At 41.3% G+C, this 27500-nt stretch overlaps 3 protein-coding genes and 1 long non-coding RNA gene across 5 annotated transcripts in view; all 4 read left to right on the top strand.

Moving 5' to 3' along the window:
• tspan7b (tetraspanin 7b) overlaps positions 1-1553 on the top strand; it is a 28135-nt gene extending 26582 nt beyond the window's left edge. The window contains exon 8 of the mRNA XM_047822862.1: positions 1-1553. This exon is cut by the window's left edge and continues 284 nt beyond it. The gene's annotated coding sequence lies outside the window, so the exon portion shown is untranslated.
• Positions 1554-7804: 6251 nt separating this feature from the next.
• On the top strand, positions 7805-11269 carry LOC113651901 (uncharacterized protein DDB_G0290685-like). 2 transcript variants are annotated; one of them, XM_027160853.2, is made up of 3 exons: positions 7805-7982; positions 8253-8307; positions 9037-11269. In XM_027160853.2, the coding sequence occupies exon 3, from the start codon at positions 9311-9313 to the stop codon at positions 10205-10207; it is 897 nt and encodes a 298-aa protein (XP_027016654.1). In that variant the 5' UTR covers positions 7805-7982; positions 8253-8307; positions 9037-9310; the 3' UTR covers positions 10208-11269. The 2 variants fall into 2 exon arrangements, with proteins under 2 accessions (XP_027016654.1, XP_027016653.1); XM_027160852.2 differs by having other exon boundaries at positions 7806-7982; positions 8253-8318.
• Positions 11270-14719: 3450 nt separating this feature from the next.
• Positions 14720-16383, top strand: mid1ip1b (MID1 interacting protein 1b). The gene is made up of 2 exons (XM_027160757.2): positions 14720-14883; positions 15217-16383. The coding sequence occupies exon 2, from the start codon at positions 15457-15459 to the stop codon at positions 15922-15924; it is 468 nt and encodes a 155-aa protein (XP_027016558.1). The 5' UTR covers positions 14720-14883; positions 15217-15456; the 3' UTR covers positions 15925-16383.
• A 5443-nt stretch (positions 16384-21826) lies between these two features.
• The window catches only part of LOC113651856, a 15743-nt gene continuing 10069 nt past the window's right edge, over positions 21827-27500 (top strand). The window contains exon 1 of the long non-coding RNA XR_007138030.1: positions 21827-21850. This is a non-coding gene — a long non-coding RNA (uncharacterized LOC113651856). The remainder of the gene's footprint in view (positions 21851-27500) is intronic.

The following is a 27500-nucleotide window of genomic DNA, read 5'->3' as shown; positions in this document are numbered from 1 at the left end:
AGCAGTTCCACTTAAAACCCACCTGCGTTTTTACCCGGACTTTAACTGACGTCGGTGCGTCGTAGCTGTAGTTCTTTGTCCGATAAGGTTTTAAGAAAAAATAAATCGAAAATAAATAAATAAATATGATGAAAGTAATAGTAGTAGGTTTTTTCTTCTTCCGTTGTCGTTGTTGCTGTACGTTCGCCGTAGTGACGTCTTCGGGAGGAGAAAGTTTACGTTCTTTCCACCTTGCCGCCATTTTCCGAGTGCCATGTTTTAAGACTCCCGCCGGAGCTGTACAGAGTTTTCGTGCTCGTGTTGCCGTTCAGAAGCTCGTCCCGTCTTGGCGCCGCGGCTGTAGCTGGCGTGTGCTAGCGGGATGGTGACTTGCGAAGGTACGACGCTGTAACGTGTAAAAATCAGACGTTTTCTTTCGGTCCGAGATCAGTGCAGAAAATAAAGTGCCCAGATACGTACAAGATCTCCACAGGCATGAGAGTGGTGTGTGTTCGACTGTAAGCTACCGAGACGCTGGATTCTTCTGTGGATGTTTCTCCACCTTAATCCAAGCTACATAGAGCTACATAGACATCAATATCTAAGACATTAATGTCGAAGTTTTTTAAGGTGGATGTTTCTCCACCTTAATCCAAGCTACATAAAGCTACATAGACCTTAATATCTAAATCTAATCTAATATCTAATGTAGGTCTTAACTGACATGAAACAAAAGCACCTGGACATTTTGCGTGTGTTCAGGTGAAGCAACTAAACTGGAAATCTCTCGGTTCTGAAATACTCGCTGGTCTCTGATGATAGAACCGGATCGCGTGGCGTTAGCCGAGCCGACGGTCGGAGAAAACGGTGTGGGTGGAGTTTTCATCGCCTGGTCAAGCGTCACCGCGCTGGCAGCTTCTCGAGTCCGTTACGAGAAGAAAAAAACTAAAGAAACAGACACCAAAACTGTCGAGTCTGATCTAATTCTGACGTGAAACCACACGAGTCGCTTCCCAGCACACAAACATGCTAGTGAGCAATTTGTCTAGTCTACAACAAGCCTGCAGGTCAAAAACATAGAATCTAATTTAGTTCCATTTTACACTATATGAGATATGCTAGCGAGCAAATGCGGCTAGTTAAAGAGATTTCCGACGTTCTTGTGCTCGCCGAGCTCGGCCGTGATCTCGGACCGAACTCCGGCGTCTGATAGCGTCCGGGTTTCCGGCTCCGCGTTTAAAATCTGTGTTTGTGACATTTTGAGTTTTTGTTTTTCGATATTCTTTCTGGTTTGTTTAAGATTAATATGACGATGTAATGACTTGTGTTCTATAACCAATGATGCTTTTTACAGCCTCCCCTAGTCTCAGTGAATCATTACAGTATTAACTAGCGAATAAAAGCGATCGGCGGTCTGCGGGAAACCGGACAAGACAAACGGATAGCGACACTTTGTATAATAAAAAATTTTTAAAAACGCATCACCAGCTAGCATGTGAGCAAAAATATCTGTTAGTATTGTAAACAACTGTGATATCTGTTAATAAAATGGTTCTTTCATCGTTAACACCTAACATGTGGTTGTGCGGTTTTTCAGGAGGAACTCGTTCCTCGTTACTCGTAAACCCGATTAGAAGGTTAAACATTTTTTCTCAATGTAAAGTGGAACCGAACTTCTGGCGGCAGAAACGACAAGTGTGACTCTGTTCAAGTGTGACAAGTGTGACTTCCTGCTCTAGACTGGTACCAGCAGGAACCAAGAGTACTCTGTGGAGTTTGGAGCCTCAGTTTATTTCATTTTTTTATTGTCCCTTATACACTATCCTGTGTAAACCATTCATTCCTTCATTTTCTACCGCTTATCCGAACTTCTCGGGTCACGGGGAGCCTGTGCCTATGTCAGGCGTCATCGGGCATCGAGGCAGGATACACCCTGGACGGAGTGCCAACCCATCACAGGGCACACACACACTCTCATTCACTCACACACTCACACACTACGGACAATTTTCCAGAGATGCCAATCAACCTACCATGCATGTCTTTGGACCGGTGGAGGAAACCGGAGTACCCGGAAGAAACCCCCGAACTTCTCAGGTCACAACAGTACAGACACAAGAGCTGTGTTAGCAAGGCAGCTGTTCCGCACTTCCGAACAGCTAACGTCATCTTGTGAAGAATCATCTTGTGGTAAAAAAAAAATCGATCAGTCAATAAAGAAAAATCTTTGCTTAATATCAATTTCACACAACTCATATAATACACAACATTGCTAAGCTAATTAGCATTAGGTGAGCTAGCTAAAAAGCTGCACACTTCACTCTGTTTACAATTGACACGCTAATGTTAGCTAGCTAGCTGCCAGCACCCACTTGGAAAACTCAAATTATTAAAGCTACAAACTCTAATTTGACTTCTTCATTTCAAAGTTTTAGTCTTTTTTCTTTTGTCTTACTCCTTCAATAATAGTTACCGCTTATACCTAAGGTACACTTTCTATCTATACTTATACCATTTATCAGTATTTTAACAGAATATATTATAATTTACATTATGTCTTTATATTCTGTGTATTCTGTAATATGTAGCGGATAGTCTAATCTAGTCTAATCTATTTTTTTTTTTATCATGTTGCTCTAGTTGTCGTTCTGGTTGTAACCACCAGGTGGCGATATAATGCTGCTGAAAAACGGAACTCGACGAGACCTGCTTTCGCGGGGCAATTAAAGGGAATTCTGTTTTTAAAATTAAAGAAATAAACAGAAAAAAAATCGAGAATGGATAATTACCTTCGTAAAAAATTAGTAAATAAAGATTCTAATAATTAAATACTAAAAATTAAATTACATACTAGTAAATAGACAAACATATATGAATGAAGTTCATAAATAAATAAACCATCTCTTTAAAACCAACGGAAATACGTATTATTTTGTGCATCTTATATAAATAATTGAGTTTACTACACGTAATTATCGACTCGGCAGATTAATGATAACGCTGCTATAGATAAGTTCAGAAGTTCCTCTGACAGCAGAGTCAAAGTTGTGGGGCTTGGAATGATGGAATTCCCAACATATCAAAATAAAGGTGGAATGGGTGTGTTAAAGAGTGTGTTGTGTTGGTGTGTGTTGTGTTGGTGTGTGTTATGGCAGTATGATCCAATCACGTTTGTGGAGTTGTGTTGTAATGAAAAATAGCTGATGTCCGAAGTTGATGAAAGAATTAAAGTTTAGTTTTTTCTTGCTGGAACATTACCTGGGTGACTTCATTAAACCTTCTGTTACCAGGCTGTGCCAACATTGGGCCAACACTGGGCAAACATTGGGCCAACACTGGGCCAACATTGGGCAAACACCGGGAAAACACTGGGCAAACATTGGGCCAACATTGGGCAAACACTGGGCCAACACTGGGCCAACATTGGGCAAACACTGGGCCAACACCTGTCCACCACTGGGCCAACATTGGGCAAACACTGGGCCATCATTGGGCAAAAACTGGGGCAACATTGGGAAAACACTGGGCAAACACTTAGCAAACATTGGGCCTACACTGAGCCAACATTGGGCAAACACTGGGCCAACATTGGGCCGACACTGGGCCAACATTGGGCAAACACTGGGCCTACGCTGAGCCAACACTCGGCAAACACTGGGCCAACATTGGGCCAACACTGGACCAACATTGGGCCAACACTGGGCCAACATTGGGCCAACATTGGGCCACCACTGAGCAAACACTAAGCCAACACTGGGCTAACATTAGGCCAACACTGGGCAAACACTAGGCCAATATTGGGCCAACACTGGACTAACATTAGGCCAACACTGGGCAAACACTAGGCCAACACTGGGCCAACACTGGACCAACACTGGGCAAACACTGGACTAACATTACGCCAACATTGTGCCAACATTAGCAAACACCAAACATTTTATATCATCAGAACAGAGAGGTCAGTGACCAACGTTGGTCAAACGTTGAGTGCCACACTTTAAACCACCTTTAAATCCACCCAGCCAACTTTGCATCAACTATGTTTCACTTCCCACACACTAGCTACTGTAGCTCTTCACTATCGCACCATAGCTAGCTTCTTGGGAGGAGAACACAGTGCAAAGATGTTACTGCCCAATTCTGCATAAAATCCCGATTAGCTATTATCTTCTTGATTGACAGGATGAGCGTGAATACGCCCCTCCCAACACTTGGCTCTCGTCCACAGATGAATGTCATTGAGTGGATTTAAACTGCTGATCTCACAACACCTCCACAATGTTACTCCATTTACTTTAATACGGCTCTGTCTATCAGGTGACACATAATACGTGACTCAGGGAGGTTACAGATCAGTGTTTAGATATTTCCTGTTTGAGAGCTGACATCAATCATGAGTGGAGCTTCAGTGTACTTCCTTTATATGTTGATCACCAGCATGTCAACATTTTTTACCGAGATTGACTTTATATTCACGCAAATACTCGCATCCAAATGTGGGTGTCACTGAGTCCATAAATGGACATGAGGGGCGGAACCCAGATTCGTCATACGGCTAGTTAATGTTATGTAATTAATCATAATATCTGAAAAGTAAAAAAAAAAAAAAAATCACTACTACTATTTTTTTTTTATACTTTTTTATGGGAGAAAAACCTCACGTATTTATTTATTTGTTTATTTTAAAAAACGTGTTTAATTCATGTTTTCACGTGATACTATTTTATTATTATTATTATTATTATTATTATTATTATTGTGTTAATTAATGTTATATTATTATCACGTGATTATTTCACTATTCCTGAGCCCATATTGGTCATGTGATGTCACGTGCATTATAACGCTTAGACACGTCTGCACGCGCACCCTGAGAGGCCGGTTTTATTCTTCACACCGGACGTGTTAATATGTGTGATGAGCTCACGTGTGTCAGATCAGGAGGCGCACCAGGATGTGCAGTGGATGGTCGGCTGTGGACGGGTAACTGCGCGCGAGGCGGCGATGCGGACGCGCTCTAATCTCGTTGAAAAGCAAATTAACCGAAGCGCTCGCGCGAGACGGATTCGAGACGCTCGCGCTCTTTAATACGCGGCGACAAATTACATCTGCGATCATTCGTGACGCCGAAACCGAAGAGGCTTTTAGCGGCGCGCGAGGGAAGGAAAGAGCGGAGCTGATTTTTTTCCCCTTTCCCTTTTTTTTCCCTTTCTTTTTATTTATTTATTTATTTATTGTCTCCGTGGCGAGCGCGCATTCATCATCCCACCTCCCTTGATTATTTGCAAATATTTGCAATTTTAATAAGGATCATTTGCATAATTCCTAGGATCAACATAACTCTTCGGAGTTGGCACGTGCGGCGCCCTCAACATTTCCCTTTTGTATGTAAAGGAGCCGAAATTTTTTAAAGCCTTTTTTTCCCCGCTCACAATTATGTTATAGAGCCTACAGGCTTCAGGCAGAGTGCAATAACACACACACACACACACACACACACACACACACACACACACACACACACACACACACACACACACACACACACAGAGATGTAAGCCTGGTTCCTGCATTGGCTGATGAAATCCCGTTTTTAGAAATGTGCAAAGCTGCTTTGGTTCTTTGGTACCTGCACCATCAAACATTCATGAAGATATTACATTATAAAAACTATACGCATCATCTAAGGGGCTTTTTACACCTGGTCACTTCTTGTGTTTTCTGTGATCCGATATCTACCCGACGGTAAAAAGACCAAGTCTAAATGCCCTCCGAAACGTTTTGGAGACGGATATAAATCCGATGGTACAAACCCCTTCAGGAGGTGGTCTGGGACGCGTTTCAGATGAAACTGGACAGGTGTAAATGGATGTGGTTGTTCAAGCCACATACGTCAGCGCTATACTCCTCCCAAACGGAGGTACGTCACTCGCAGGTGACTCGCGAGTCGTACATCGCGGCAGAAACAAATAACATAGACATAACAAATAACATAAATAACTTTGGAGCAATGAAAGCGTCCAACAAAAGCTTTGTAAAACATGTAGAAACAAAAATATATTTAAGTATATACACCAAAGCGTGTTCCATTTTAATTACCCCGGAAATGAGGTAAAATATATTAGCATTTTGGGCGGGAGTAGAAAGATCGGATCGATATCCGATTCGTCGAGACGCATTTATGTGGCCTAATGTAAATGGAACAGTTTTAACAAATCAGATAGCTATCGGATCAGAGACAACACATGAAGTGACCGGGTGTAAAAAGGCCTTAAGTCGCACCGTGTGCTTTTGAGCTGAGTCCGGTTTTGATCACAGACAAAGAAGGTACAATTGTACACGATAAACACGGTTTTATTCAAAGTTTCTTCGTAAGTCGTGAGACTCGTTTAGTGCGACCGAAGACAAAAGTCCTGGCACTGTGAGAAACGTCTGATTAAAATGGAATAAAATATCTATTTATTTCTTTGAATTCAGTTTATAGAATTGTGTTTGTGAGTCTGTTTTGTGCAAGACCTAATGTCCAGATCATATGATATAAATAAAACAGTAGCAGGATCTTCACCTTAGAGTCTGATATCTCATATAATGTTGAACATCACAAAAATCGCATGGCCTAAACCCAGATGGTCAAGTACAGTTCGATTTGTGTGTGTGTGTGTGTGTGTGTGTGTGTGCGTGTGTGTGTGTGTGTGTGTGAGAGAGAGAGAGAGAGAGAGAGAGAGAGAGAGAGAGAGAGAGAGAGAGAGAGAGAGAGAGAGAGAGAATGGGAAAGTGTGGACATATGTGACCCTGAGTTGCGCTAACCAGAACCATATAATTAACCTTTACCATGGTGGCTGGGATATGGAGATGATTCCAATGGTCCCTGAGTAGACCATAGAGAATAAATATTGTCCAGGAGAATGAAATGGATCTGAAGTTGGACATGCCCCATAGGGAGCCCTAAATATCTAATGCCACCCCTGACTTTTACACTTGTCTTTTCAGCACTGTTGTGAGACCAGTGATATCTACTCAGATAGCAAACTGACATTGGACCAACATTAACAAGCTGTATTTAGAAAGCTGGTTGTAATTCTTTTGACCCTTGTACTCAACGTCGGGTACTTAATGTTGGCTCGACGTATTTTTCTCCATTCACTCACCTTCCCAACACAGGACCATGAATTTAAAAATGCTGGCAGATGTTCTGCAAAATTCACCTTAATAGCAGGGCCAGCATAAGCTGGACACATCACAGCTAGCAAATCAATGTTGACCCCAATTGCAAGTGGGTGCCAGGCTATAAAATTTGACTTCAGCCCAATGTCTGTTTTGTATCTAGTCAGGGTGAATTTAAAGATGTCTGAAAGTGGTAGCCATTATAATCGCTGGTCCAAAATTATGGTCAAAAATGGTCAAAATTATAATGAGCCACCAATTGGAATGGTCCACATCCACAGTCTGGTCCAGGGTCAGTTTTGTATTGTAAAGTGAGAGGATTGTAATAATAATCATAATAATAATCATAATAATAATCATAATAATAATAAATGGATGAAATCAACACTCCAGAATTTCTATTTAATTATCTAATATTTCTATTCTAATTATGATAATTACTAGGTTGCGCTGCATTTACGCAGAACAAAGTAGGTAAAGAAATATGGAAAATTATCTACGTCAAACGTGTTAATATGTCATTCGAAACATATACGGATTCGTGTGAAACAGAGGTATAGATATATTGATATATATGTTTCTATGTCATCATCACCAGCGAGTTGAAATCTCGGCAATTTTCGCTGACTTGTTTAAAGCCTGCGTATCGTGAACGCACCTTTGACGTCCACGAAGGCAAGTGTACAGATTGGAGCTTGTTATCAGTATTGGCGTTTGCACACAGGGTGGATTAGCAAACCCTTATTGTTGGTGTTTGGTGCTACCAGTTTAACCAGAATCCACCACATTGACCAGAAATCAAGTACCAGGTTCTAAAGCCGAGGGTTTAATGCTTGGAGGTAAGCTTTTGTTAAGAGAATGCCGGAAGTAAACAGACTGAGTTATATGAAACGCTAGTTAGCCTAGCATAGCTAGTTAGCCAAGTTAGCTTAATGTTTGGGTTCATGCACGTCCAGTGGACTTGTCTTACCCCAGCAAAAGGACACTGTAATTCATCAAGATATATATTTATAAAAAAAAATGTTGACATTTATCAAGTGCCATTTTCCCATTTCAAGAACTCCACCTTATTCAGAATGGCTGAGTTGTGTGTTGTGTTTATTTTCTAGAGCATCTGATTGAGAAGAATCAAAGGTTCGACAATTAGCTGATAAGCTGCATCAGGTAACAGACAGGTAAATCATTCACCTTTGACCTTCCATGATAAGAATAAAGACAGTTATTTATGGTGCAGGAATGATTTGATTACAGCCGTTTAGGGTTTTTGTAATCAAATCACTTGTCTGTCTGGACTTTCTAGATTGTAGGTCACGTTATGTAAGCATAGTATAAACATGATGTCCAAACGGAGACCCGAAGCCGTACTTCTAAAATGTTCTACAATGTCTGCCGTTTTCTCACCTTATGTTGGGAATAATTGTGACTTTCAGCAATACAACGCTGTTACGTCAGAGCCTCAGAGTTATCAGAGAGGTCAGTGTTCGTGACCTTCTAGCCAAGAGATGCGACAGAGATGGTGGCGGTGTTAGTGTGAAATTTGAATCTGAGCAGATGAGATGGTGAGAGAGCTGGACAGAGTAAAGGACTAAAGCACCGCCGCATCAGATACTAGGTAGACACGAAGCAATGGATAAATCCCACCACACCGCTATGAGTCGGTACTCGGAATGTGTAGGAAACCATTAACCAACGTGAAACATGAACCTAAAACATTCACTCTGAATTTATGGATTTGTTTGTTTTATTGGACATTTGTGTTCATGTCTTCCAACTGTCCATCAACAGATATGACCACATCTGGAATCACTGTTGAGTAAATATAATTAGTTTCTGTTTTTGAAGCTAATGATTCCTGTTTTTTTTTTGCTTGTTTTTTTTGTTGTTGTTTTTCAGGACAGTTCTGTTTGAGTAAGAGTCCATTGATTAACAGCTGGAGGGAATGTCCTGGTTGTGTATTCCTTTACACTTAGGACCTGATCCAGCTTGAGTGAGCAGCTCATGGCCGTTCCAAAAGGCCAATTCTGAGTGTTTGAAGAGTCACTGGGTGCTGTAAAAAGTATTTGGATTGCATGCTTTATCTGCAATTATAGGGACAGTAAAGATCAAGAGCCAGACTTCTGATTTGGACCGTCTAAGAAATTTCAGAAACGTACTGCAACGAAACACAATGCCACGCTCCAAAGAAATTCCTGAAGACGTCCGAAGACAAGTGGTCGAAGCTCACGAGTCCGGAAAAGGCTATAAACAGATTTCCAAAGTTATAGGACTCCCTAAGACAACCATTAGAGGTATACTACGGAAATGGAAGAGGTTCGGGACGGTGGTGACCCTACCCAGGAGCGGCCGACCTTCCAAAATCTCTCCAAGAGCAAGGCGAGAAATAATCCGTGAGGTCATGAAGAACCCCTGCACGACATCCAGGGACCTTCAGGCCACGCTCGCCTCGTCGAATATCTGCGTTCACCAGTCCACCATTAGGAGGATACTGGGAATACATGGGAGACCGACTCTGAGCTCCTTTGAAGGTAACATGCCGTTGTCCAATAAGGAGGAGGGAGACATGCACAATGCTTCATGCGGATCGAGTCACGACGTAAAGGCTCACGAGCAGCAAGACGTGTTAAAAAGCTCAAACACTAACTCAGATAATGCTAGCAAGAATAAAGCTAAATTGGCTGATGATAATAAGGAAGGTGCTGGACCCGAGGAGAATAACAGAGAAGATGAGAACGAGAACTGTGATGACGAAATGCCGTCCAGGGATGTCGGTGATGCTGACGGTGGGTACGTGGAAACGGCTTCGACCAACAATAACGGTGGCGAGACTAAAAAGTGTGATGATGATGGTGATGCTGCTGAGAAAACTTCCACAAACACTAACAGCAGCGACGGAGCTGACGAGAATAAGAAGTGTGTCGTTGAGACCGCTGTAGACGATAGCAGTCAAATTGTTGATGCCGGTTACACCACTGGCTGCGACGTCAACGGTGCCTTTAGTAATAATAACAATGATGGAACATGGACTGAAGAAATAGATTACATTAGTACATTAACGTTTACTTGAACGATCACCTAGGCTAGCTGGCAGGCCTAACTCGACGTGCATGTAACCTTTATGGTGTGGACAACCACCACAATTGCCCAAGAGACTGCAGGAGAGGGTTCACTTTCAGTAGGGTCCAAAATCGGAAACAAATACGTTGTAGAAACCTTTTAAGCAATTATTATTATTATTATTATTATTATTATTATTATTGAAGCATTTTTTCCTTCGAAAAATTAACGAAATCTTAGTTAACGCTGCTAAAAGCCGCCTCCAATTTTCAGACCCTATTGTATTCCATACTGCGGTTTCAGACAATCCTGAGACAAAAGTGAAGATCTAATATGATTTCCTGACGTTACCTGAGTTTATTCTTACTGACACTATTATGGCATACAACAGAAAGTTTGTGCGCTATACAATACACTAATACCCGGTCTTTGTACCTGGCTAATCGGATTAGCTGGCTACTATTGAATCAACCTCGGGCCGGTCATAAAATATAAGAAAAAAAAATTTCCTGAATAAAGACGGCCACTCCATTGGCGAGGCACGGCTTAGTCACGCAAAACAATGCTGAATGGATTTAGCGATGAGTCGTTTAAGAGTCAAAACGTTCGTCACAAAGCTCCGTTTGTTACAAGACGATTTTTTTTATTATTATTATTCCATGGCGAACAAGAATCTCTAATGGCTAGTATTTAAACATAAAAAAAAACCCCTACAAATGATGAATTGCTACCTGCACAAGTTGGCTAGTGACAAAAAAAAACCTCAAACTTCACACTGAGATGTTTTTGTCCGTCTCGCTAAAAAAAGACAAACATCTCTTGTCAGGTTTTTCTGCTATGTTTCACTTTGTCCTTCTGCTCATGTAGCATTTCAGTGTTCTCTTTATTTGTAGCTATCATTTGTTATATACCTTTCTACGTTTCTGTTAATCTACATATGAAATTTATCCCTGAACACGGACATCACTATTCATGGAGACGAATGAATTGTTGTTGTTTTTGTTTTTTTTTGAGTTTGTAATAAAGGTGAAAAGTTCTCAATCAATTAAAACATAAAAAAAGGCCGAACGTATACATGTTGTTCGTGTAAATCTCTGAGAATTCTGTTTTGGGTTTCTTCGCTGTTGCAGGTTTAAAAAAAAAAAAAAAAAAAAACGTGCGGGGATATTCTGGTTTCTTGGAAAGGGTCAGACCGTTTTCATATCCAGACTTGACAGAAAGTAAATATTGTGTGTTTGCTGCCCTTGAATGTGTTGACCTCAGAGGAGAAGTAACACTGATTAACTTGGACCAGAGTTTAGATTCTTGCTTATAACATGATAGGGCGTTTTTACACCTGGTCACTTTGTGTGTTGTCTCTGATTCGATAGCTATCTGATTTGTTAAAACTGTTCCATTTACATTAGGCCACATAAACGCGTCTCGGCCAATCGGATATCGATCCGATCTTTCTACTCCCGCCCAAAATATGCAAATATATTTGACCTCATTTCCGGGGTAATTGAAACAGAACACGCTTTGGTTTACGCGGTTTTCAGAATGCGATCAAAAAGAAGACAAAAAAACCTGGTTACGACGGTTATGCTACAAAAAACAGCATTTACTGTTTGCTGCGTTTTCGCTGGCGGCAGCAGCGCGTTTTAAGCCCCGACGAGACGCCTGGGTGAAAGATCACCTGCGAGTGACGTACTTCCGTTTGGGAGGAGTATAGCGCTGACGTATGTGGCTTGAACAACCACATTCATTTACACCTGTCCAGTTTCATCTGAAACGTGTCCCAGACCACCTCCTGAAGGGGTTTGTACCATCGAGTCTATATCCGTCTCCAAAACGTTTCGGAGGGCATTTAGACCTGGTCTTTTTACCATCGGATAGCTATCGGATCACAGAAAATGCAGGAAGTGACCAGGTGTAAAAAGCCCCTTAGAATTCTGACTAGCGTTATGCAGAGATTTGTTTTACACTCTACAGGTTTCACTGCTTGACTGTTACATGTTTTCGATCCTTCCATATTCTCCACTTCAGCCTGTTGAACCGAACAGGAAATAACTGACGGAATCCTGATTTAAAAATTTTTGCAAATGAAGTGCAGCGATCAATCTCCGTAGTAATCAGTTCGTTTATTTTCTGTCAGTTCAAGTTCGGAACAAATTTTTCAGTAAGGACTTAAAAGTTCTTCGACTCAAATGTTCTGACGTTTTAGGTCAAACCGGCTCTTATTGACATCTCATCAGCGATGTTTACTTGATCCCTTGATTTTTTTCTAAATGCAGCGAAACTGACCCCTTTAATCAGGCTAAGGGGAAATGGATGAGGCGGAGGAGGGTGTGTAAAACAGTGTCAGTGTGGCTTCCACAACACCGTATCTGCTGACTTCTTATTTTGAGATAAGATACTGTTCAAATAGATTTTGTTGCCATGTTAAATAAACCAGTTCAATCCAGATTTTCTATTTGTTATTTGTAAGGTTGACGACTAGGAGGAGGAGGAGCTAGAACTTTTGTAATCGTCCTCTAGAACTGAGCTGTCTTAGATCAGAAAACCTCATCTGCATACTCTTGAAAAATTATGCCATGGTCATCGTTTTTTTTTTGCTTCGGAAACCGTTCTTATACAGAGAACGCGCCGTATTTACTGGGACTGACCGGTGCAGAGGCCACACCTTTATTGGACTTATTATAAATTAGGTATGAATATTAATTAGGTAGCCATCTTTACCTTTTGCCCAGTACACACTTTTTACAATAACACTTTTTTGCACACTCCAGGATGTGTTTTTGTGTTGTTTGTTATTTCTAAATGTCAACAGATGAACATGAGTCATTGTGGTCACTTCTCAAAAGACGTACGTCAGATCGCACACAAGGCATCGTGAGAGACACGCGCTGCTTTAGGGAGACACAAGCGGTTGTGTAAATCATGGCGGTGTCATAACTCATCTCTAAGCCTCAGGTGGAAACGTTCACACCCATCATGGCTCAAATATATAGAGTTCATAACATTAGTGTTCTTCCAGATCACCAGCTCTTCTCTGATGTCCTACATGGTAAAAAAAACAACACGTTCAGTTCTTACAACATTGCTTTATTTTTTTATTACTTTTTTTAAGGCAGTTGTAACATGAATGGGACATTTACTTGCGATAAAATGAATAATAAAGCCACCATGTTATCTGGAACACAGCTATAGTTTTACTCACGCAGTCTTTGAAAAATATTACCTTTACTACCAGTTTGTCGATTAGCTTAACGAGTTAAACAAACAAACAAACAAACAAAAAAAACATGACAAAACTGCTGGCCATTCATATGATGTGTAGTTTCTAGAAGAGAGAAAGCTTTCGGAATGAAAAAAAAAAAAACTACATCCATCCTCAGCAAAATGCTTGAGAAATTCAATCTTAAACAGACGGAGAAAATAATGAGGAGACGTTTGCAGACTTTTGACCTGAAGTCATCACACAGTTTCATAAAGTTTACTCTGGTCATTGATTGGGAATCAGCAACTGTTCACATGGCGAAGAAAAGCCTGCGCTGATGTCAGCATTTTCTCAAACCTGATGCTACCTTGCGATAGAAATAAAATCTGTGGAGAAGCGCACGCGAGAAGGATGGTGATGAGACTATAATCATCCGATAATCTGACATGGAGTACCAACATTATTGCAAGCCACACAGAATCTGATAGAGATTTTTTTGGAGATCCTATACAGTGTATATTGATGTTTAAAACCCCCACTAAAATAGCAGGAGCAGACATTCAAATAACGTGCAGTGCTTCGTTCATGGGTATCGGATTACTTCTACTCTGGAACACGACGCCAGTTCACTCTGCGGAATTTGCTTGAAGGAACTGATCTAGAAAGCAAGCAAACTAGAGATTTGAACTAACCAAATGATGCGGGTGTGAAAGCAGTTTAATTGCACAACCGTGCTTTTTAACCAGTCAGTGAAGAACAAGGTGGAGCTCATGAGAAAAACAGGTTATATATAATGTCCTACACCCAACACACACACTATAGCTGCCAAAGGAAGTGTGTTTTCTCATCTGTCTCAACTTTATGATATATACATGATATACTTTATATCTCACACACACACACACTCACTCTCACACACGCACACGCACTCACCCACACCTCTCTCTCTCTCTCTCTCTCTCTCTCACACACACACACTCCTGTCTCACATTCTCACACACGTGTGTCCTACAATAACCCCATCCTACTAGTTTATAACGTCATTCTTGCACATATCTTTATACATTCGGGCTTTTTTTTAATTGAATGATGTAATATGATCATTAACGACAATACCGAAACAACCCGGACGATTTTTCATAAATAACGAAGTTTTATTGCCATTGAAACGGTTTTTTTTTTTTTTTAAGAATTCTGCTCGCTTTCAGCACTCGCTGCCTGATAGCGTGCACGTGATTGGCTTCTGCGCTTGGCTGCAACAAAAGACTGCATTTTGATTGGTCGAAAGTTGTGGGCTGATGCCTGCTTCTTATAAATATTCATGACGCCTTTGTACCGCTACTCTGAGGTAAATCCCGGAACAGCCGGGATTTCAGCGTGTTTGTTATCGAGCTCAGGGTTTTCCTTAGATACGGTCTCTGTGGGGTTTAATGCTCAAAACAGCACCTGAGACACCTGAGACACGGAGGACAGAAGAGCGCCTGAAGGTTGGTCTTTGTGTTCACTTTGTGGTGTAACGACAACCGGCCGGCTGTTTCCCTTGTAACGATGCTAACATGCTAACACCTTACATCTGTCTCTCATCAGGCTCTCTGATATAACGTGTTCTGTTAAAGCTGAATGATTCACTTCCTTTCCTTCTGTTTACATTAGTGACTGACTTTGTTTTGCTTTACATGTAGCATTAAGCTAAGATTAATCCTGCTTGTACTTAAGATACGCTAGCTGTCACTACCCAAGCCGGACTGCGCATGCGCGGATACCGGTTTAAAAAAAAAAAAAAAAAAAAGCCTGTGTTAATTCCCCTTGTGTTATTTCAGGTCAGTGTTATGCGGGTGCGCACCGGACACCGGAGAGGCTGCGTTTGTGATCGGGGACATCATACGGCATCACGGGGCTTAAACCACGGGCGTTAAAGGGACGTTATATCTCTCTCTGTCTCTCTCTCACACAGTATTTCTGGGACGTTAGTTAAATCGGATCACTGTACCGTATCAGCTGAAACGTTATATAACCACTTGAGGTTACGGTTTACCACTTTTTACCGTCTCGCACGCAAGATGATGCAAATCTGTGACTCCTGCAACCAAAAGAACTCGTTGTTCAGCGCGATGACTCGCTTCATCGGTGCTGTGAACAACATGGACCAGACGGTGATGGTGCCCAGCCTGCTGAGGGATGTGCCGCTGGATGATGCGGCCGGAGGAGAGGTGAAGAGTCCTGCGCGCGCCGCTGGGGCCGGTAACGCCGTGCACCCGGTGCCGGCCGCCTACTTCCGCACGGGCGACATGTACGGCTACTACGTGCTGCTCAAATCCATCCGCAACGACATCGAATGGGGCGTGTTGCAGGGTGACGAACGGCGCAAAGACCCCGCGCGTCTCGAGCCGGACGGCGAGGACCTCGAGCAACTCTTCCGCTTCCATCTGAACGGCCTGCACGTGGTTCTCGGGGAGCTCACGCGTAAAGCCAACACGCTCACGAACCGGTACAAGCAGGAGATCGGTATCGGCGGATGCGGGCTTTGAGCTCTCTCACTCATACACTTGTCTAATATCCGTTATTACTTCTAGCTCAAAGGAAAAAAATAATAACCCTTTATAACTCTTATATTTTTTATGCACCTTTATTGTTCTTTTTTTTTGACTGACCACATTGTTTGGCTCGGGACGACGACGCACGTGCTTAACATATGGAGCGTATTTAATATGCAAACGGAGACGTGTAACACGGAGGACGTGGCGGAGACGATCACAGTGCAAAGCGCTAATAATCACCTTCAAAAAAAGGCCTTAAATCAGTGAAGCGGAATCCAATGATCAGTCTATTTAATAGGATGTTGAGTGATTCCTGGAGATGAACTAAACTGCAGCATGTTAAAAACAAGACGTAAAAAAAAATCATGCCTAATGTGTGTATATAAGGCTTGTCCTGTTGCTTTTGTTTTCTATCTCAAAGCTAAAAAAAATAAATTTTTGTAAACGTTATCAGTGTTGAGTCTTCATTAATGCATCTGCCAAAAATTATTATTATTTTTTTTTGTCTTTTCAAGATGTTTGGTACATTTTCAGCTACAAACTCGGTTGCAAAGGGGCGGAAAGTTTCCAAGAGAACTTAATCTGGGGAATTTTGGAAATATTCCAAATTGGAAATTTATGGGAATTATTTGGAAATATAGGGATATCATATACAAACATAAACATTTTGTTTGGTCATAAGCAGACATTCATGCAAGGAAATACACATTTTAAAAATGACGTCTTGACTGATTTAATTGTAAGTAGAACTTTTAATTGATTTTCATTGAGTAACACAAAAGCATCATAAACATTATTATACTTGTAATAAACATAATAAATGTAATAATTGTAATAAACATATTTCCCTACGATTGCTGTAAAATGAAAGCATCCCCTACACTTTGCCCTTCAAAGTCTCAATCAAAATGTATAATGAAGCATTTTTTCCTCAAGTTTATTAGGTCTCTGTTTTCTGCATTTTTCCTCTCGATCCTTTCAGGTCTCAACGGCTTCTTCCTGGACCTCATCAACATCCTCCATGTCCTATTCTATTAATATTCATGCTAACAACTAGTTATATGACCCTAAAATAAAGTGTTACTGTGCATGTTATGGAAGAATGTAAGTACATGCATGGGGTTTGGCCTCAATGGCCCTCCAGTAATCAGTGTGCTATGTGCAAGTGACCGAGGAACGCAAGGTACAAATTCAACTTATATTGCATTAAATCTTCATTCATTTAAACACAATTATGCTACAAGATTTATTTTTAACTACATTTAAGTTCCTTGTTATAGGCAACTCTGCATTTTTTTAAATTCCCAGTTTATTCCCATATATTCCCGTTAATTCCCATGGAAAGTTTCCAGTCTTCGGATAAGCGGTAGAAAATGAATGAATGAATGAATGAGTTTCCAGTCTTGAAAATTCCCGGAATTCTGCAACCCTAGCTACAAATAAGATTTCTCACTCGGGGACCCGTTTGCTCGATATGTCTGTTTTAAAAGTACACAAGCATTTTTATTATAGGAAAATATACCTGCGTTGGACTCGTGATCAAGACCACAACTTTTTCCGCTGGATTTGAGAGGATGTAAAGAATAACACACTGCGTGTTGTGGTGTTATAGGAAAGTAATTCACAAACGGTGCGGTGTGAGGAAGTAATTAGCCAACAGCTAGCCTACAGTTATTAAATAATTAATTACATACATTCTTTTATCTATTTAATCTTTTATCTGTCTTTTATCTATATTAATTACATTACATACTTTTTATCTGTTTATATTTACGTATGCTATAGAAAAAAACACAGTATTAGCACTTCTTCTGACCAATCAGAGTCCATGTTTAAATCCATGTTAATATAACACTTATCTATTAGCATCCAGACCATGGAGTCTAATGCACATTCTCCAGGTTTAAGCCACGATAAACCAGAGGATATTAAGTTTCCATTACTAACAACATTAACACTGTAGCTCCGGTACAAAACTAACAAAAGCAAAAATTAAAACCCCGAACACGTCCTGGCTGATCCTGTGCTTTGATTGCATAATTGATCGTTGACGCTGTCTGGTGTCGAGTGCTTTACTGTTTTGTTTGTGGTTTCAGTCTATTCAAAACCGTCACCATGGACGTTTACCTGTTCCACCCACACACACTTACACAGGTGCCAGATTGTTTCTGGACAGGACATGGCATGTCTCTTCATGTTCACCTCAAACAATAGTGTATGTGTAATGAAAAACGAAGACGAAGAAGCTGATGATGATGATGATGATGATAATGATGCTGTACCTTTGCTTGACCCTCCAACAGATTACACATCATAAACACACGGTGACGGACGTTCATCTCGCCGGGCTGCTATATAGGTGTCTTCCCTTTTCTGTGCTGTTAAATAAACAGCTGTCTACAGATGTGGTGTAAGATCAGTTCAAGTAAAGTCAGATAAAGTCACTAGCTAGGTAATACTGTCTCTGCAATGTCACGTAAACATTTAAAGAAGTTTTGTTTAATTAATCCAGAGTATCTAATGTGTTATTTTAACAAGCGGAAATAAATACAAATATGTAAATTTGGATTTACATGGGATTTGAACTCGGTATAATTGTCATATTAGCTTCGTGGTTAGCACGTTTGCCTCACACCTCCAGGGTTGGGGGTTCGAATCCCACCTCCACCTTGGGTGTGTGGAGTTTGCATGTTCTCTCCGTGCCTCTGGGGTTTCCTCCGGGTACTCCGGTTTCCTCCCCCAGTCCAAAGACATGCATGGTAGGTTGATTGGCATCTCTGGAAAATTGTCCGTAGTGTGTGTCTGTGTGTGTGTGTGTGAGTGAATGAGAGTGTGTGCCCTGCGATGAGTTGGCACTCCGTCCAGGGTGTATCCTGCCTTGATGCCCGATGACGCCTGAGATAGGCACAGGCTCCCCGTGACCCGAGACGTTTGGATAAGCGGTAGAAAATGAATGAATGAATGTGGTGTACAAGAATCTACAGGTTAGTTGTTTTTTTTTGTTGTTTTTGTTATTTAGTTTTTTAACATATCCAAATAGAAAAATCTCTACAGTTGAGTGTAAATCATTGTCTGTGGAGGACATTTACTTTTATGGAAGTGGTGTGGAGCCTCAGTAGTGCATCTGATGTGTATCTGTGGTTCCTCCCTTAGCCATTTCTATGTGCTGTTAAGTAAACACTCATGTCCTTGCCTCTGACTAAGTGCGCTATAAATAGCCATCTTACAGTAAGATATGAGTAACAGCTTAGATTCCTCTTAAGACCAAGATACTACAGTACGTTCACAGTATAATAACTATTTTCATTAATATCATATTTTATTTTTAGTATCTGATTAAAAGCTCCCTTTGCTATGTGATGATGTTGCTGGAAAAAAAAAATCAAAGCTACCAACAAAAAGAGGCTGAATTCATTCATTCATTCATTCATTCATTCATTCATTCATTCATTCATTCATCTAAACTCTTACCCTGGTCAGTGTGGCAGTGTTAGGAATACAAACTGGACATAATGCAGTTCACACACTTATTCAGACCTACAGGAAATTTCCAGTCACATGTTTTTGAAAAATTGGAGGAACCTGGAGAACTCGGAGGCTCTACACCAGTGGTGTAGTCTACGTGATACGCAGGTATACACCGTATACCCACCAGGAAATGCCAAGGATTTTCATATACCCACTAGGAAATGCCAAGGATTTCCGTATACCCACTTAAAAAGCGTGAGGATACGTAACGATATCGTTTTGTGACAGAACTTTCAGTCATAAATTCACCCCGTTTGTGTTGCGAACACAGACTTTGGTTGCGATTGCGAATCACTAACGTTTTTGGACCATTGGGCCTTCTATGGCCTGTGACCTGATCTGACGTCACCTACCAAGGAGGAAAATCAGTTGCTTGGCGTTTTTTTTGTGGCGCAAATTTGAAATTAACTAAGTAATGTAAAAGAAGATCTGAAATGAAAGCAGACCCAAACTACACCCTAAGTGTTTTCGGAAGCCTGCGCCTAAAGCTACAGCAGCTTCGGGTGACATTTCACCCACAGCCCGAGTACAAATGTATTTGGAAAGCTTTGTAAACTACCAGTTTATTCAGTTCATAATATTCTGCAATGAAAGAGTGTTGGTGATAAAACTGAACAAATGTTTATTGTTCACTCTTAAATGTACATTGAAAATTGACAGCTGATAAAACCTGTGCTCCAGGTCCCATATTCATATAACATTTAAGGCTAAATGTAGCTCTTAAAGGTATAAAGTTCACCCAAAAATGAAAATTGTGTTATTTCCTCACCCTCAATTTGTTCCGAAACTGTATGAGTTTCTTTCTTCTGTTTAATACAAAAGATGATATTTTGAAAAATGTTGGTAAATCACACAGTTGGCAGCACCCACTGACTTTCATAGTCTATATGTTTTCCTACTGTGAAAGTCAATGGGTGCTGCCAACTGTCTGATTACATTAAACCTTAAATGTTATATGAATATGGGACCTGGAGCACAGGTTTTATCAGCTGACTGTCTTTTGTTGCTTACAATAAATTGGAATGTTGATAACACATAAGCAGTCTTTAATAATGCTCTCAATTACATGTAGATGCATATTTTATGCATTAGTGAGTGTGGTGGTGCCTATGGGGTGTCGCTCTAGGATGGGTGCGTATGAGGCTGGGAGGGGAAAAAAAATCACAGTATACTCACTACAAAAAACTAGACTACACCACTGCTCTACACACAGAAGTGGGCAGAATGTGACAGTAGCCTGAGTTCAGGATCAAACCTCGAACCCCGAACAGGATTGTAATGAGAAATGTGAAAGTTTATCTAGGTTCGATATCTTCACAGGAATCACCTCGTTCCGTAAAGGGCTGAAGACAGGAACGATTATAATCGCTCGTGCGATCCGAAGTGTTGTCGGTGTTCTGCATCTGAAGCGTATCATGAAAACACACACATCATTGTTTAAATCCAGACCTGCTTTTTAAACGCTCGTGACGATCGATAATGATGGATGCTCGAGAAACCTTTTAAAACCTAGTTGCTTTGGTTTACATCATCTACAGTGCGCCATGTCTTATTGAGCCCATCGGAATGAAAGCTAAAATTAAAAGCTCCAAAAAAAAAAAAACTGACAGAGAAAAGAAACAAAACACACTACGATATAATAATCTGTGGTCTTCTATAAATGTTATAATACATCGAAGATATAATAACGTGATCACGTGGCAACGGCGACAGTGTGACGCAAACATCCAGGTTCTCTTTGTCCTCGTGTCCTTTAGAAACCAATCAGCCATCTTTTATTGATCAGATGAATGTAAAGTGAACCATCTTGATGAAGCACAATAGTATACTGTAAGCACCACACCGCTTTTCTATACGGTTTAAATCGATTTTATACAATGCAAAGCACAGTGATGTTATTTTTTTTAACATTAGGGTTTCCTGGAACATTTTCAGCCAAAATATGCAAAGAATAACTATCTAGGTCAAAATATATAAAATGTTAAGAAATGGTAAAGGAGTCGAAATGAGTAATCGTTTATGGTTAAGCCAAACGATTCGACTCGCTGAAAAGAGTCGATTGCGGTTTGTTAGCGAGTTACATTAACGTGGCTCACAACTCAAGTAAATATTTTACTTTTTTTTTTTTAAACCAATGACATGATATTTCCTCTAACACGTTTCCTTAACGGAATATTCCTTTATTTTGTGGTCGTTTTAAGGTAATTCGATTTTATGCAGCAAGTAGGATGCGTCCGATTCAATCACGTGATCGACTGAGGCCACTAAGTGAGACTAAGGCCGTCGCTTTAGTTGATAGTAGAAATTGTTTGTTTTTAAAACATCAGAGCGAATTTCTGTTATAAGCATAAAAACGTGGTCTTCCTGGTACCTCTTAAATCTCCTCACGGTAAGTCGCAAAAATCCATTAGCAATAGTTGTACTTTTAATGCACCTCCTAATGAGTATGCATTTATTTATTTATTTGCTGTAGCGGATTTTAATGCCAGGGGGGCGCACGGTGTATTAGTGGTTAGCGCGTTCACCTCACACCTCCAGGGTTGGGGGTTCGATTACTGCCTCCGCCTTGTGTGTGTGGAGTTTGCATGTTCTCCCCGTGCCTCGGGGGTTTTCCTCCGGGTACTCTGGTTTCCTCCCCCGGTCCAAAGACATGCATGGTAGGTTGATTGGCATCTCTGGAAAATTGTCCGTAGTGTGTGTGTGTGAGTGAATGAGAGTGTGTGTGTGCCCTGTGATGGGTTGGCACTCCGTCCAGGGTGTATCCTGCCTCGATGCCTGATGATGCCTGAGATAGGCACAGGCTCCGGTGTTCGGATAAGCGGTAGTAAATGAAAAAAATGAAAGGATTTTAATGCCACCGTTTGCTGAAAGGGAAAGTCCAGGCCTGCGAATAGGTGAGTCACGTGACTGGCGTTGTTGTGGTTATTTGCTCACGGCCAGTGTTTTTATACAGAGCATAATGATGGCGATGTTTTGTGCTTCTCTGTGAACTTCATTAGCTGGTATGAAAGCTAATAAAGTCTTTCATGAATTACATTTATCTCCCAATAACTTTTTTTTCTGAATATATCATGTCTGATTAAGCAAAATAGCAAGTGTTCTGTGAGTTCCCTGAAGTACCGGTGTACAGAGACCTCAATTTGTACTGTAGCATCAAGTTAGCACCGTCGATTAAAAAGATTAAAATGACACCTATATATTTGCTAATGACTAAAGTCGACCTTATTCATTTATGTAATAAAATACACCCGATACTAAGTGTTCCAATGTAAAGTCAAAGACTGTGAAGATGTCGAATAATCAATGAGGAATAGTTCACAGTGAGCATGATGGGGATAGCAGTGAAGCTAGCATTACAGTATGAAACCAAATGTTATACTGTACATATAACTTGCTAAACGTAGCTAATTAGGTTAACGTCAGTAGTGTAATTGATGAACCGTAATGTTACTGTAAATGTCTGTGTGTGTGTTCTGTAATTTAATGACTTTCGGATTCTTGCTTATGCTAGCACAGGCGCTAGGAACACCTGAAGGAGAACCCGATGTCAGCAGCTCCGGCCGGTGGATTTGCTTACGAGGTGTTTTCTCCTGGAGTCAAATGTCTTGATGGCAGCAAAACTCTGAACACAAAGACAGGTTTAGTGTCTTTGTCTGAATGACGTCTGTTCAATGGAAAACTCTCCTAATCCCAGGATTAGCGGGAATCTGTGGAGGAAGTGACTCAGGATGTGATGAAACCTAATCCCAGGACCAGATTTTTATTTTTTACTGTACGTTCACAATACGATGTCAAATCAAAGTTTTATTCTTGTTTGTCAAGTTTTAAAACGGTGCTAATAAGAACATTAGCACCATTTTAACCCAATTTATGATCTGAGAGGTGAGAACGTGGAAAACTGTTCTGAGTTCTACCTGCACCAAAGTTACGCTTGAGCATACGTAGAATGTGTAAAATGTGCTGAAGTGCTATTGTGCCAATTAGCTAGCTCAATAGTCGGATAGTAGCTAAATTGATTTAACTGTTTATGTAATTTATAAATTAAGATATTGATTTATTGATTATCAAATTTACAAAATTTACAAAAAGTAACTCGGCTAAATTCATTTATTAGCAAACAATTGTGTTGGTAAGCTAGCAAAGTTGACACTGTTGTGTTTATACATTTGGAGTGTTTTGCTAGCCAGCGTGCAGTTATCTAGTTGAACAGTTTTGTCGGTTTTTATGCAAATTGTAGAAGTTTAAGTGATGAAGTACAGATTTTATGTCGCACAATTTAATGATGCTGATTTTTACCCTTTTGTCAGCTTTGACTGCCATTTTAAAAAGCGAATTGCGTCAGACCGGAAAAAGCCTTCTGGGTAACTTTGGCTCATGAAATATGCCATAGTGTTGATCCGTCGTCTGACAGTCGGCTAATAAACTTCAGTTGAGCTGCTGAAGTCATGTGGCGGCCGTTACGGCGGTGTGGCTGAGATCGCCCCGAGGTGGAAACTGAGAGGGCAAGTGAATGGAGGGCGTGTTTTTTTTAAAAACAGCGATGTGTTTGTCTGCCTGCTTGGCTGATGTAATAACGGCCTGTGGTGTGAAAGATTTTTCCACACATAGCCAGAGATTCAATGGATAAATAATTCAGAACTTTTTTTTTAAGCCCTTCTGATTTCCGCACCTCTCGGTTTCCCACAATTTCCCATTCTAAATGTTCACATTTACAGCTAGTTATTGTGAACTTCCATTTCAAAGAAATAAAACATGGACCACAGCTCGGGTTTTCGCTGTACATGTTTTAACTTTTATTTATGTATTAAATGCTATTCCTTACATACAACACGTTTATCTTGTACCATTTATTACAATGATAATTGGTGCTAGTGTCTTCAGTTCAGTCTCTTCACCTTCTTTTACATTAGAACTATTTTCCCCAAAGCTGGTTTTCAGGCCAGCACTCAAACAACCCTGCTACTGTTTTGCTAACGGTGAATTATGTATAGACTTCAATGGAGTCAAGGGTCACACTGCTATGTCTGAGGCTTTCAGGAGCTTTTCAGCTCAGGCATCGTATTGTTTTACAGCTGAATCGCTGGTTCAAGGCCGCTCACTCCCGTGTTCCCGTCTCAATGTTTGGTAATTTTTCCTTCGAACGCTTCATACCAGCCTTTTTTTCCCCCGTCTTTACAGACAGCTGTTGAACAATTCGATGAAAGTGTTTCACAACCTTGAGGTCTCAAACGAGCTGTTGGATAAATGTAATAAATAGAGTGTGTAATTCTTAATGACTATCAAAGTGCAGTATGGGATCTTATAGAGAACTCGCATGAGGTAAACTAACTGCAGTTTTGTTACTGTGCTATGAATTGTATAGTTACAACACAACAATGATGGATTAATTAACACTTTTTTAATTGAACTCAAGGGGGACTCGGTGGCTTAGTGGTTAGCATGTTCACCAAACACCTCCAGGGTTGGGGGTTCGATTCCCGCCTCCGCCTTGTGTGTGTGGAGTTTGCATGTTCTCCCCGTGCCTCGGGGGTTTCCTCCAGGTACTCCGGTTTCCTCCCCCGGTCCAAAGACATGCATGGTAGGTTGATTGGCATGTCTGGAAAATTGTCCGTAGTGTGTGAGTGAATGAGAGTGTGTGTGCCCTGTGATGGGTTGGCACTCCGTCCAGGGTGTATCCTGCCTCGATGCCCAATGACGCCTGAGATAGGCACAGGCTCCCCGTGACCCGAGAAGTTCGGATAAGCGGTAGAAAATGAATGAATGAACAATTGAACTCAGTCTCATTAAGCTGGCATTTATAGAAAAATGTTTACTTTGATTACTAAAATGTAACTTAAAATGCAAAGATAATAATAATAATAATAATAATAATAATAATAATAATAATAATAATTTTGATGTTTGTATCTGATGGCAGCCATTTTCATTGCCGTTAGCACACACAAGGCATATGTGGTGTGTGTGTGTGTCAGTCAGAGCAGATACTGCTTAATTGAGCTTGACAAACGGCACGCTAATCGAACAGTAATTAAAATGTGTAAACAGATCCGGCTGTATTTATGTCACGTCCTCTTAATAAACCTGCGGCAGGAATGTTAATTATGCTAATTAAGCCGTGGATCTATTAGGAGCTCTGCGTTTGACCGCTGGAACTGTGTTTAATACTCGGGGCGTTTTGTGTGAGACTCTCCTGCCTTCTCCTGTGTGTTAATGCGGTCAAGCAGCTGAGCTCAGGTCAGGTTTTATTCCTCAGTCTTGCTGAGAGTTTCACTGCAGACAGATGGAGCTGAACCCAGATCAGAGTTTTTTTTTACACACTGTGCATAATGAATTCACTGACCTTCCTCGGAATGTATTCTGTCACGACTTAATGCTAATCTGTTATTTAGGCTAGGACACAAATATGGATTTATGTCCCGCTTACTAATAACGAAAATGCTATTTACTGTCATGCTAGTTCACGTTAAGCCTATTTATTAATGCTAACGCTGGATTGTGTTTGTTTACTATACTGCTGGTTGGTGTGTTTAATGTTGATTTCATAGAAGAGGGCGTGGCTGGGTGTGTGTTGGTTCCAGAGAATAAGGTTTGGCCCATGCTTTGGTCCTAGTGAAGGAGGTGTGGCCTGTTTGTAAGTCCCAGTAAACAAGGTGTGGTCTGTGTGACTGTTTCAGTGAAGAAGGCGTAGCTTGTGTGTCAGTTCCAGCAAACAAGGCGTGGCCTGTCTCTTATTCCCAATAATGAAGGCGTGGTCTGTGTGCCAGTCCCAGTAAAGAAGGCATGGTCTGTGTGATGGTTTAAGTAAAGAAGGTGTGGTCTGTGTGTCAGTCCCAGTAAAGAAGGCGTGGTCTGTGTGTCAGTCCCAGTAAACAAGGCGTGGTCTGTGTGACGGTTTCAGTGAAGAAGGCGTAGCCTGTGTGTCAGTTCTAGCAAACAAGGCATGGCCTGTCTGTCAGTCCCAATAAAGAAGGCATGGTCTGTGTGACAGTCCCAGTAAAGAAGGTGTGGTCTGTGTGTCGGTTTAAGTAAAGAAGGTGTGGTCTGTGTGTCAGTCCCAGTAAAGAAGGTGTGATCTGTGTGTCAGCCCCAGTAAAGAAGGCGTGGTCTGTGTGTCAGTCCCAGTAAAGAAGGTGTGATCTGTGTGTCAGCCCCAGTAAAGAAGGCGTGGTCTGTGTGTCAGTCCCAGTAAAGAAGGCGTGGTCTGTGTGTCAGTCCCAGTAAAGAAGGCGTGGTCTGTGTGTCAGTCCCAGTAAACAAGGCGTGGTCTGTGTGACGGTTTCAGTGAAGAAGGCGTAGCCTGTGTGTCAGTTCTAGCAAACAAGGCATGGCCTGTCTGTCAGTCCCAATAAAGAAGGCATGGTCTGTGTGACAGTCCCAGTAAAGAAGGTGTGGTCTGTGTGTCGGTTTAAGTAAAGAAGGTGTGGTCTGTGTGTCAGTCCCAGTAAAGAAGGTGTGATCTGTGTGTCAGCCCCAGTAAAGAAGGCATGGTCTGTGTGTCAGTCCCAGTAAACAAGGTGTGATCTGTGTGTCAGCCCCAGTAAAGAAGGCGTGGTCTGTGTGTCAGTCCCAGTAAACAAGGCGTGGTCTGTGTGACGGTTTCAGTGAAGAAGGCGTAGCTTGTGTGTCAGTTCCAGCAAAAAAGGCGTGGCCTGTCTGTCATTCCCAATAATGAAGGCGTGGTCTGTGTGCCAGTCCCAGTAAAGAAGGTGTGGCCTGTGTGTCAGTTTAATAAAAGATGGTGTGGCCTGTGTGTCAGTCCCAGTAAAGAAGGCGTGGTCTGTGTGTCAGTCCCAGTAAAGAAGGCGTGGTCTGTGTGTCAGTCCCAGTAAAGAAGGCGTGGTCTGTGTGTCAGTCCCAGTAAAGAAGGCGTGGCCCGTGTGTCAGTCCCAGTAAAGAAGGCGTGGCCTGTGTGTCAGTCCCAGTAAAGAAGGTGTGGCCTGTGTGTCAGTCCCAGTAAAGAAGGTGTGGCCTGTGTGTCAGTCCCAGTAAATAGTGTAAATTTGATTAGTCAGGCTGCTGAAGGTGATTAAGTGGTCAAA

This window comes from Tachysurus fulvidraco, chromosome 1 (assembly GCF_022655615.1).
Source record: "Tachysurus fulvidraco isolate hzauxx_2018 chromosome 1, HZAU_PFXX_2.0, whole genome shotgun sequence".
NCBI lineage: Eukaryota > Metazoa > Chordata > Actinopteri > Siluriformes > Bagridae > Tachysurus > Tachysurus fulvidraco.
The sequence above is the reverse complement of the archived record's forward strand: the minus strand, read 5'-3'. Positions and strand labels throughout refer to the sequence as shown.

Coding starts and splice junctions, on each gene's coding strand:
- LOC113651901 (XM_027160853.2), top strand. CDS start 9,311: ATGCCACGCTCCAAAGAAATTCCTGAAGACGTCCGAAGACAAGTGGTC.
- mid1ip1b (XM_027160757.2), top strand. CDS start 15,457: ATGATGCAAATCTGTGACTCCTGCAACCAAAAGAACTCGTTGTTCAGC.